Source organism: Salarias fasciatus, chromosome 15 (genome assembly GCF_902148845.1).
Source record: "Salarias fasciatus chromosome 15, fSalaFa1.1, whole genome shotgun sequence".
Lineage (NCBI taxonomy): Eukaryota > Metazoa > Chordata > Actinopteri > Blenniiformes > Blenniidae > Salarias > Salarias fasciatus.
This window is the reverse complement of record NC_043759.1, coordinates 6,138,801-6,150,336: the sequence shown is the minus strand read 5'-3', so window position 1 is coordinate 6,150,336 and position 11,536 is coordinate 6,138,801. Positions and strand designations below refer to the sequence as shown.

Sequence of the window (11,536 nt, the reverse complement as noted above, 5' to 3'; positions counted from 1 at the left end):
AACAAGCAGGATATAACAGCTACAGGAGACAATTTATTGAGTTTTCATTTTATCTTACACCAGAGGTTTTCATTAAAGTTGACTTTATGTTGAGATTGTCATCATTCTCTGTCGTAATTGTTTGGTTTTGTGAAAATATCGACATTTTCATCATGTATTCTTTGTGTCACAACAAAGAAAAACCTTAAAGTTTAAATGTAATAGTTGTTATTTCACTGGTCAGTAACTAAAATGCATTTGGCGCCCTGACCTGCCGTATATTCTGGACGTGATCCTGACAGAAACTGTTGATTTATGAATTCATGACATTAAAAAGAAGAAGCAGGTGAAGTATTTACCATCATGCAGCAGCTGTGCGTTGTTAGAAAGGGAAGCTAAGCTACACACTGCGCTGCAGACGACCTGGTTCGCCACAGACGTCAAGCTTCAGCAGACGGAACTTTCCGAAAACCCTCTGACTGTCGTGGTGTGAACGGCGGGAAACGCTGCAGGAACGGCGCTCTGAGCAACGGGTTTAACCTCGTTTCTCCGCTCAGGTTCAAACCGACGGAACCAGTTTTGTTCTTCTCCAACTGACGGGATTTATCAGAGAGAGCCAGACCGGCTCCGGCTGCAGGCGTCTGGAACCAGAACAGCTGTTTTCATCGGCGAAGCGGATCCCAAAACTTTTTACTTCTGAAGGCTGCGCTGGCCGCTGCAGCGCGGCGGCGGCGTGAGAACACAGCGCCCCGCCATGAAATCCCTCCGGCACTGAAATAGACATTGTAATATTTAGCTGGCGGCTTGGCGCTCCGATCATTCGGTATTAATAGTCCCCAGTGTCAGCAGTGACTTCACATCGCAGCATCAATCTGGATTACCACACTGACCTCATAAACTTTTCAACACCCGCGTGTGTGTGTGTGTGTGTGTGTGTTCCTTGATTGTCTGACGTACTAAGTATAAAAAAAGCACAACTGTAGATGCAGCGTTACGGCTGGCGTCATGTACGCCACGCCACGCCCGCCGCTGGAATGACAGCCATCCGGGACGCTTGTGTCATAGTAAGAGCGCCGCCCGCCAAGCGCATGAGCTCATCTGTTTGCTTCGGTCATCAGAGCATGAAAACTGGCACATGTGGAGGCGTGAGGACCCCCGGCCAGGATCCCGTCCCTTCACAATAAGAGTCTCACTGGCTTTGTTCGTCATCATCATCATTATTATTCCCGTAGTTTGACTTGTTCAACTAATCAACCCAATAAATGACTAATTCCTCCATGAGAAGAGTCCGGCTGGTTCTCTGCAGGAGAAGAAACTGATATTATCACACAGCATCAACACTCATCAAGTGCTGTAAAGCGGTGTTTTTGGACTCTGAGGGTCCATGAGCATCACTCAGTGAGGGGATCTTTTCAGATCCACTCCGGTTCCCTGTAAACTCCCTTCAACCAGTCCAGAAAAGACTCAGATTACCGTCCCTGCGCCGCTCCGGCTCCCCGGCTGAACTCGCTCGAGGCCTCCAGATGGACATGATGTACATTCAGCAGTGGATGATCTAAAAAGAAAACTAGCGCCGGCGGAGCTTCCCTCTTTCTCTCCTACATGACGAGACTTCCAGTCTGAGAGGGGATCAGGTCTGCTTCCACAGAAGTGCTGGATGCTTGGAAACCCCCCCACACTCCTCCGCCCTCCACCCTCCACATGCGCGCCTGGCACAGGAATCCAACTGAAGCCCACCGAGCTCCTCGCTTCTCTGACTTCCCCACAGACGGCTGAACTTCTCTGGGTTTTCCCAGCAGGCAGAAGAAAGAGCAAGAAGAGCGAGAGCCGAACAGACCGGACTGTCTCAACACATGGGAGAACCAGGCGGAGGAGTAGCTTCAAAAACTGATAAATAGGTGCATTACTTGACTTTTCCTTGATCTGACACTTTTATTTATTTATTTATTTATTTATTTATTTAGGTTTGTTTAATAAATAATGGCAGCATATGATGATAGCATATACATGATTTTTACATTTTTAAACACATTTTAAAAATTTATATTACTATTATTATTATTATTATTATTATTATTATTATTATTATTATTATTATTATTATTATTACAATAGGTGCCTTGCTGCTCTTTTCCGTTCCTTGAATATTTATTTATTTATTTATCTACTTACTTACTTACTTACTAATAAAAGTTTACAAATTTGAGAAATAAATTAAAAAGTTAAAACCTGTTTGATCAATTAAAAAAAAACAAATAAAAGTATTTCTTTGTGTTCTGATGTTAATTTATTTGCATTTCACTTTCCAATGTTCTAAACCGAGAGTTTGATTTAACCACAATAGTTTTGTTAAACTCGGCTTTAAGTTTCTTTCGGGATGCGTTGGTCTTCTCCGCTGCCCTGAATTTCAAAGGCTCGACCCGAAGCGTGCCGGGGATTTATTGAGATTTATCATGATTTATTGTGATTTATTGTGATTTATTGTGTTTTTGTGACCTGATCCTGCTCAGAGAAACACCGTCTGGTTCATGATTAACTCCTTTATGGCTCTTTTACTGCTGGGTGATGTGTGTGTGACACCCCGGTTACAGGACCAACACACACACTTCCCTTCACAGGATGAATGTGAAGCCTGACACACACACACACACACACACACACACACACACACGCACACACACACACTGCAGAAGTGGAGGTTTCTAGGTCATCCGGGCTTCATGTTACACATCTGTTTTACTGTCAAAGCAAATGTTTCTAGTAATTCTGTATGAGTCCGAGATGCCACTTCCGTAAACTTCTGCCTTCTCGTTGCACAACCTTGTTTCAGAGAAAAGCTTGCAGCAGGTGAAAATGAAAGTCAGAAACTTCGCTGAAGAAAATGGAAGTTTCTGGATTGCAACAACGAGACCTTTGAACTGAAAGGAAACAGAAGACGAGAGGAAGGAAAGGCAGCAGCGGACGTGACTCCAGAAGTTGTGTTTTTCCCCGTTTCTTCAGGAGACTGAGTCACTTCATTCTCAAAACCTTGCTTCTCCGACCCGGTTCCCTGGAGCTGGAGCGTTTTCAAAAAGTTACTTTGCCCCTCGTTTCCATGGAGACAGAGTTGGAGTGATTTCAAAAAGTTGCGTGTTGCCCTGTTTCCATTGAAATAGGGCTTTTCAAAATAGTTACTTTTCTGTGTATTTACAAAGGAACGGAGTCGGAGCATTTTCAGTGACTCTGATCACCGCTGTCAGGTAAACCGGCGGCCCTCAAACCTTGGTTTAGATACATCATAACAACGGTTTAAAGGATCCATTAAAAAAAAAATACCTGAAGGAGATAACAAGTGCTGATGGAAGTGAAGCATTTTTCAAAATAAAACTCAATCTAGGAACACGGAAATTTAAACGTACGTTTTCAAAATAAAAGTTTTTTTAGTCTCCAGATGAGTCATTGTTGGGAAGATGCTCTATAATCTGAACTTTAAGAAGAGGGAATCGCAAACTAATGGCAATGAGAGAAAGCAGCAACAATCAAAACGACTGAATCAGTTAATCTGCTTCTCCTCAGGCGAACAGGAGTTTAGTGAAATAGTAAAATACTAATAGGATGTTTGTTTTTTTTTTGGGGGGGGGGGAGTGCTGACTCACCCTGCATATCGGTTTATTTTCATACTAGAAGAACTGAATGGAGACCGATCAGGTTCTGGCTCCTTCTCCGCTGATCACCGAGAACCGCCTCCTGTAAATAAAGTTCTACTGAAACCCGGAGCGTTCCGCTGCCGGGACGCGTCGAGCACGGCTCCTACCGGCGACCTGCAGGGAATCTGCAAACAAGATCATCTGATTAAGACTATTTAAGACGCAGAAATTCCCCATGTCGTAGATTAGAGCAGAGCCACTTTACACCTCCGCCGCTTCACAAAACACACACACACACACACACACACACACACACACACACACACACACACACACACACAAAAAAAAACAAATAGAGAACATCAGCTTTTTGGTTCTTCACCTACCTGAGCCGCCATCCTGAAATGTCCCACTGAGAAGACAGAAGGAGACATCCCATCACCGTCAGCATCCATCAGCCCCTTTGCCCCCTCCCTGTTGCCCCGGGGGTTTTATACCCCGGCTGGGGGGCAGTAAGCACACAATAAATAACCGGCTGCTGTCATTCGCCCGTATTCACTCATTTAGGAGGAATGGCTGGAATGGAAGTCCAGAGAAACAAGGTCAAGGAGCGAGTCCACACTCTGCCCGCTGGACTCAGCTCTAAATATGGATCGATGAATCAATCCAGCCAAAGACAGGTGAGGAAAACACTGAAATACCAGACTCTATGGAGGGTTTACAGGGTTTTCCTAATTAAGTGGATTTAGTGAATTTAAACTGTATGACAGTCTCTTCAAAAAGACTAAATAAACATTAAATATATCCGTCCACCTAAACATTGGCAGTTGTAAGAGCTGTCTGTCAGAGTTTGTTATGATGTGCTGTAAGATATTCGGATAAGATTCAACCTTAAAAAATATAATCAAAGCTCTTCTTCAAACTTCTTTCTTTCTCGCTCTCTCTCTCTCTCTGTCTCTCTCACCAAGGAATTACTGGAATGTTTTTTTTTTTTTTTGTTCGGTTACAGTCCCCTAAAGGGAATTTAAAGTTTCACTTGTGAGGAGGAGAGAAGGGAGAGGAGAGAAAGGAGGAAGAGGAGGGAGAAGGGGAGGATGAGGATGAAAGGAGAAGGAAGAAGAGGAAGAGGAGTAGAAGAGGACAGGGAGGAGGGGGAGGGGGGAGGGGGGGAGGGGGAAGCCTGCCCTGTTATGGCAGACCCTCGCGCTACTCGCTGGATTTCATCACCGCATCATAAATAGGATGACGTCACCCCGCCCCATTCGCTGTTGCGTCACAGGCCACGCCCCCCTCCACGGTTATAAAGCGGCAGTGATGCAACTGAGCGGCCATAAGCGCAACTTCAGAGCGGGAAGCGGCGAAGCGGCGCGCGAGAGCGAGAGAGACCGAGAGAGAGCGCGAGAGCGAGTACTTTGAATTATCGTCTTCATCCGATCCGGACGCTTCGTGACTTTACAGGTAGGACCCGGCTCGTGTTTCTATCCGGGGAGGGGGAGCGGAGAGCCGGGCGGGAGGGAGCAGCGGAGTTACCGGGAGAGGGGAGGGGGGGTCCCGGCGGCTCCGCGCGCTCCGCGTCCCGGGACCCTCCGGAAAACTTCTACAAACCTCTAGTTCTTTTATTAAGGTTGAATTATAACAGTTATTCACCTCGTTTCTATAAAAACACATGCTCAGATTATTACATCTTTATTATTATTTAATTTAAAGCACTTTACAGAGATTTTACATAAACTCTGAAAACTTCTAAAATCGTAATTTTCTCACAATACATTTCTTGAAATTTTAAAAAGCACGTTTTATAACTCAACTAACCATTATTGTGCTGTTTTTACAACTTTAGAGGTGATAAAGAACTCAAATTAAACGTTTGAATGAAAAAAAATTAACTTAGGAAATACTAAAGATTTAAAAAAAATAAAGCTAAGGTTTGTTTTGCTTTATTAGGTGTGCTGTTCTACTTTGTTTTGTTAACTTTATATAATAAAATACTTCAATGAAAATTAACTTGCATAAGAATAAAGGTGGGGGGGCGGGGAGTGCTGTACATGGATTACATGATGGATTTTCAACAACATTGTTTGGTTGTTTTGAGTACAGAGAACCTGGTGATGGATAAATATGTAGTAATCGTTGTTATCTTTTTATCAAGCTGTCAGTCATAATTCTCCTCTGTTTAGACAGCAAACATCCACTATCTATTAATCACCCTCATTTATTATTGATGGGATTTTTCCAGAAGGGAAACATGATGTGCTCACCTTGTTGTTTCTCTCCTGATTTCACTCAACTGGAATTTGAACTAACTGCTCAAGAGCTCTTCACATGATTGACTCATTTTCCTTTTTTTTTTTTTTTTAATCATCCTACAGATTTTTCTTTATTTTTCAACTTTTTCACTCTGAATTTTTGTTTTTTTTTTTTAAGTTTTTTGTTTTTTTTAATATTTCATTATAATACACTAACTTATGCAATTTTTTAATTTAATTATAAGGATTTCTAACTATGTTTTCTGTTAAATTGATTATTTTTTTTGGTCATATTATTTCTATTCCTTTGTAGAATGTATGTTTATTAATATTTCTATCTTTGGTATTTTTAAAGCTCTATTGAGCTTTAAAAATACCAAAGATAGAAATATTAATAAATAAATATAAGTTGTACACTCAAATAAGTGAACTTCATTCAAGTTTTTTTTTTTTTTTTTTCAGTTTACCCATATTGAAAGTGTTTGTTTGATTAAAATATGAATCTCTGATGTGTCTCCAGAATGATGCTGCAGCACTCGGGCCCCTCGCTGGCGGACATCAGCTGCTCCGCCCTGGTGCCCTGCCTCTCGCCGCCCGGCACGCTCACCCTGGACGACTTCACCAACTTCACGCCCGTGGTGAAGGAGGAGCTGCGGCTGGCCATCCAGACCAAGCGGCTGTGCAACGGCCAGAGCGCCGACCTGAGCTCCGACGGCGCCAGCTCCAGCTGCGAGCGGCCCGCCTCGGGGTCGGGGGTCAAGCGGGAGGTGAGGGCGACGGGACGACGGCGGGGGGGGGGAGGGGGGCTGGCGGGTTGAAAATGAAGGCGGGGTCTTGACGGTGTGTCTGTTTGTTTCTAGCTGACGACTGAGGAACATGAAAGGAGGAAGAGGAGGAGGGAGAGGAACAAAATCGCTGCTGCAAAGTGTCGCAACAAGAAGAAGGAGAAGACGGAGTCGCTGCAGAAGGTACGTTCAGCATCTCCTGATCTCCTGCACCGAGAAACACTCACAGATCATTATCATCGCATACGTGCTCAGAAATAACTGGAGCTGTTTGGAATAAGTGGAGAAGATGGCTTGAAATAAATCTTATCCAACCAACCATAAATACTTAAAACTACATTATAATATATCTGTTCAGTCAGGATTTTATGATTGAAGCTGAAATTAATGACACGTTTCAATATATTGGATATGAAAAGTGATTTTAGTGAAAGATTTAAATGCCAATAAAGAAAGAGAGCATGAATAAAGTAAGTGAAAGATTCATGAGAGGGAAAAAAATACACAAAACGTCACCAAAATGATGAAAAGAATTAATAGAAAAACAAAATTAATAAAAAAAATTAAAAATTCTTAAAGTGTTTTTATTTATAAATTAAAACAAACAGAATCCTGAAGTGTTCTAAAAAAAGAAATAAGTTACTAAACTGAACTAAACTGAACATTTAAAAATATTTATTTAAAGTTTTATCTCATTTTTTGTGATTAAAAGATGTTAACAAACTAAAAATATCTCAATAAAATGATGCTAATTCTTTCAAGTTCAGCTGTTAATTTAGGAATTGGGATTTAGTGTCAGCAGCAGAAGACGCTTGTCGTATTAACCTCCTCCTCCTCCTCCTCCTCCTCCTGCAGGAGTCGGAGAAGCTGGAGAGCGTGAACGCCGACCTGAAGGCTCAGATCGAGGAGCTGAAGCAGCAGAAGCAGCAGCTGGTCTACATGCTCAACCTGCACCGGCCCACCTGCATCGTCCGGGCGCAGAACGGCCAGACGCCCGAGGACGAGCGCAACCTCTTCATCCAGCACATCAAGGAGAGCGCCCTGCAGCTGCAGGGCCTCACCGCCGCCGCCGCCGCCACGGCGCCGCCGGACACGGGACTCCTGACGCTGGACCACGTCCACTGTCCCGGTCACCTATGAGTCCCTCAGACTTGACATTGGCCCCGCTTTCGCCGTCGATGTAGCACAGACTGTCTGGAGGGTCGGAGGAGCCGCGGCGCCGACCCCCGACCCCAGAACGACCTCCTCTCTCGCCCCCCAAGCTGCTAGAAAGAAAGAGAGAGAGAGACGTAAGCCGGTGCCTCGCCCGCCGGGGACCGCCGTCACACACGCGTTGTGGTCGAAGGCCCAGAAGACTCAGCTGGTTCATGTTCAGCTCCGCGGCTTCAGGTGGAAACGCACATCCCTGCTCGTGTTTCCATGACAACGGAGCTCGAGAAACGTAGCCTTTTGAAAACAATTCCAAAGCTGGAATTTTTCAAAAGCGCTTCGGCTCCGTTGTCATGCAAACGGGCAAAAACGGGCAAAAACGAAAGTTTTTTGAAAATTCTTCAAAACCATCTCTGTAGAAATTACTTTTTGAAAAAACCAATTTGAGTCCGTTTCCATGGAAACAGACAACATTTCCAAAATGTTTTCATGTAGATGAAAAACTTTTCTGAAGTTGCAAAAAGCGATGTGTTTTCACTGGAAGCGCGGCGTGAACGGGCCTAAATCTACCGGTCTCTGGGTTCAGTTTCTGTATTTGAACCAAAGCGATTTCCAGGTGATCGAGGCACGTATTGATTCACACCTCCACCCACTGGAAGGACATGGACGCTGCGCTTTACCCTCGAGGGGGTGACGAACGGTTGACTCTAAAGAGACGTTTGTGCTCGCGTCCACAACAAAGCCTATTTATTACACGACTACTGTACGATAGCTGTACCCGCCCTGTCTGCTCGCTCACTATACAACGAGAAACTACTCAATCTGCTGCTGCTACTAACAACTCAGGACGTTACACAGGCTGGAGGTTTCACTGGGGTTGGCTTAATTTCTCGAGTACAGGTCGGGTCGTTGCGTTTGGTAAGGCGAGCTGCAGACAGGGCTCGCCGCTCTGCACTCAGTGGGGAAAAGCCTCATTAAAAGTTCAACCTATGCCGATGATATGTTCTTCTTTTTGTTTGTTTGTTTTTTTTATTGACAAATCTAAAATTTGCTGGAAGCAAAGATGTCCCCAGAAAATGTATTGTTTCACATGCACACTTTATTTATCACTGCGTTCCCTCTTAAAGTCAGCGGATCGAGTGTTTTTGTGGATTTTTTTTTTAAAAAGACATCCTCTGTGACGATGAAGCTACGTGAGTGTGATTTTCCAGACGTGTTGTTTTCTACCTAAAAATCGTGTATATTATCGCATTAACTCGTGCTGCTGTATGTAAACACCAGATGCCTCCTTTGGTTTGATGGAGCAAAACTAAACAAAACATGTATTTTTTAAAAAAATGTATTTATTGCTAACGTGGTTTGAATGTTGTCGTCACTGGATATCTTTAGCTAGATATCGGAAACGCCGCTTGCTGATCATCCGAAGTTTACCCAGGTTTATTGAGGGGTCGGAGCCTCAGGGTGAAAAACACCTTTGAATCGACTTGTTCTGACTGATCTGCTATCCAGGCGTAGCGCCACTGCCAAATATCCTCTTTCTCTGAATAAATGGAACAGGTCTGGTAACGATGCATTCGATACGGAGACGCCTGAACCGGAGCGTTAGCATTAGCTCCAGATGTGGACTGAAAGGGGAGGTTTGAACTCTGAGAGTCGCACGGCTGGAAGGACGCGGGCGTCTGCGTGTGATCGCAGTGTGTGTGTGTTTTTTTGTTTTGTGGTAGCACAGAGTTTGATTCTGTGTTCTCCACTGTGCCTATTTCTATGACTACTGGAGTTTTTTTTTTTGTTGTTTGTCTTTAGCTGTAGCTGCACTGCGTAATAAACTGTTGGATGTCAGGTACGACTGCACTGCTTTACTCTGTGCTTCCATCTCTGTGGTCTGTAAAAGTTTTGTTTTTGATACTTTGGTAATTAAAAAGCTGTACTTCAATCCATGCTGCACGTGTTGTTGTTTCCCCGGGTAATTCCAGTCTGAATGTATCTCCTCTGAACAAAAGAAGTGAACAAGTGCCATTTCTAATGATGATAATTACAGTACTTAAGCTGAAGACGGTGAAATGTGTACAAAAGCAGTTTCGTCTCTGCCTTTGAAGCAGGATTTTAATTGTTTACTAGAAAATTCACTAATTCCTCTACATCAAATTTCTTGTTTTTGTTTCAGAGATTGATTCAACACTACAAAAACACTAAATCCAACAGTTTTCCATCTGTTTCAGGTGCCACATACAGTCCAATTTCAATATGAGATTTTCAAAACGGTTATCACCAAAAAAATCCAACAATATCATCATAAAGCTAATTTCACTGAAACCTTCTGGTACGAAATACAGTGAAATATCCCAAAAAAACACTTCTATAGGTGTTGCATTATGGGTGGTCTTTTACAAACTCATTCTACTCTTAGGAAATTTGTTAAAAAAAAAAAAAAATTGAATGGGTGAAATCAAAGATATTCCAGTCAGCATCTTTACACAAATACGTCTAGTAATAAAGTCTAAAATATTCAAACTACAAAAGGTTGTGATTAATTTTCATGTAAAATAATAACTGAGTCGTTCGAACAAAGAACAATTTTTCTTGATCAACATAAAGAAATTATGTGAAAAGTTGACTTGTTTTCTTTAGTAGACTGGTAGGATTTTTTTTTTATTAGTGTACTGTTTTTATGTTTGAAAAAAGTCCTTCTTTCTACCTTGAATAATCTGAATGCAGATAGGATCTGTTTGAAAGTGAAAATGCAAAATTTTCATGACAAAATTGTATTTTCTTTTCAAAACTTTGCCGTATAAGTTTTCGAAACTGAAAATGAAAAAGCAGTTTTGTAAACGGCGTCTCAAACTGGGAGCGTGGGTTTCCAGACGTGACTCTCATGTTGGTGACAGTTATTGGAAATGTTTTTCTCGCCATGGTTTTACCTTCACTTCTGAATTCCGACACTCACTCTCAGCACTTCTGTGAAACAGGCTGGCTGCCTGTAAATACGAAGCCTTATCACAACTCTTATCGTGACTGTTCGATAGAGAAGAGAAGCTCCGGCGCAGAGAGGGAAGCTGCAGCTGTTCAGGAAACGAGCATGAATGTCCTGAAAGAGTCAGTTTCTCCCGGCTGATGTTGATGAGATGAGATGAACTTTGCCACACAGCAACCCCCGATGTCGGACATAAAAATAAAAATACAGTCCTCTTTTTAGGGAACCATGCTTTCACCCAGTTAAAACAAGGAAGTGACTGTTGTTCATCTGAATCCTGCTTTTTTTTTTTTTCCAGGGTGGAAATTTTATAACACAAACACACGTTCACCAAAAACACTCCCATAAAGATAGTGAGAGACTGAAAGACAAGACTGGACATGCCTGGAGGGAGGGAGGGAGAGGGAGAGAGAGAGAGAGAGAGAGAGAGAGAGAGAGAGAGAGAGAGAGAGAGAGAGAGAGAGAGAGAGAGATGCTCTCTGCTGGTATCTTTTGTCTGAGGTGCCTCAAATAAATTTCTCAGAGGAGACTTAAAAAAAACTTCACCTTGCAACATGAGCTTCTTCTCCGCTTTAAGACTTTAAGATCTTTCTCTTCAGTAAAGCTCACAGTTAGGCCTGGTTCAGGACCGATTCCTAGTGAAGCTGCTGGAGGTTTTGAGAATGGGTTCAATATATGTAGAAACAATAGCTATCTGTTGACACAGAAATGGTGAAAACGCTGTAGTTAGCATGTAGTGCCACTGGTCGGCGCTGTTGGTTGTTTTTGTAATGAAACCAC

General features: G+C 43.0%; 1 protein-coding gene across 1 annotated transcript; it reads left to right on the top strand.

Moving 5' to 3' along the window:
- Positions 1–4,945: 4,945 nt before the first annotated feature.
- atf3 (activating transcription factor 3) lies at positions 4,946–9,712 on the top strand. Its single transcript, XM_030111068.1, has 4 exons — positions 4,946–5,063; positions 6,372–6,618; positions 6,712–6,819; positions 7,492–9,712. The coding sequence occupies exons 2-4, from the start codon at positions 6,373–6,375 to the stop codon at positions 7,774–7,776; spliced, it is 639 nt and encodes a 212-aa protein (XP_029966928.1). The 5' UTR covers positions 4,946–5,063; position 6,372; the 3' UTR covers positions 7,777–9,712.
- Positions 9,713–11,536: the final 1,824 nt, after the last annotated feature.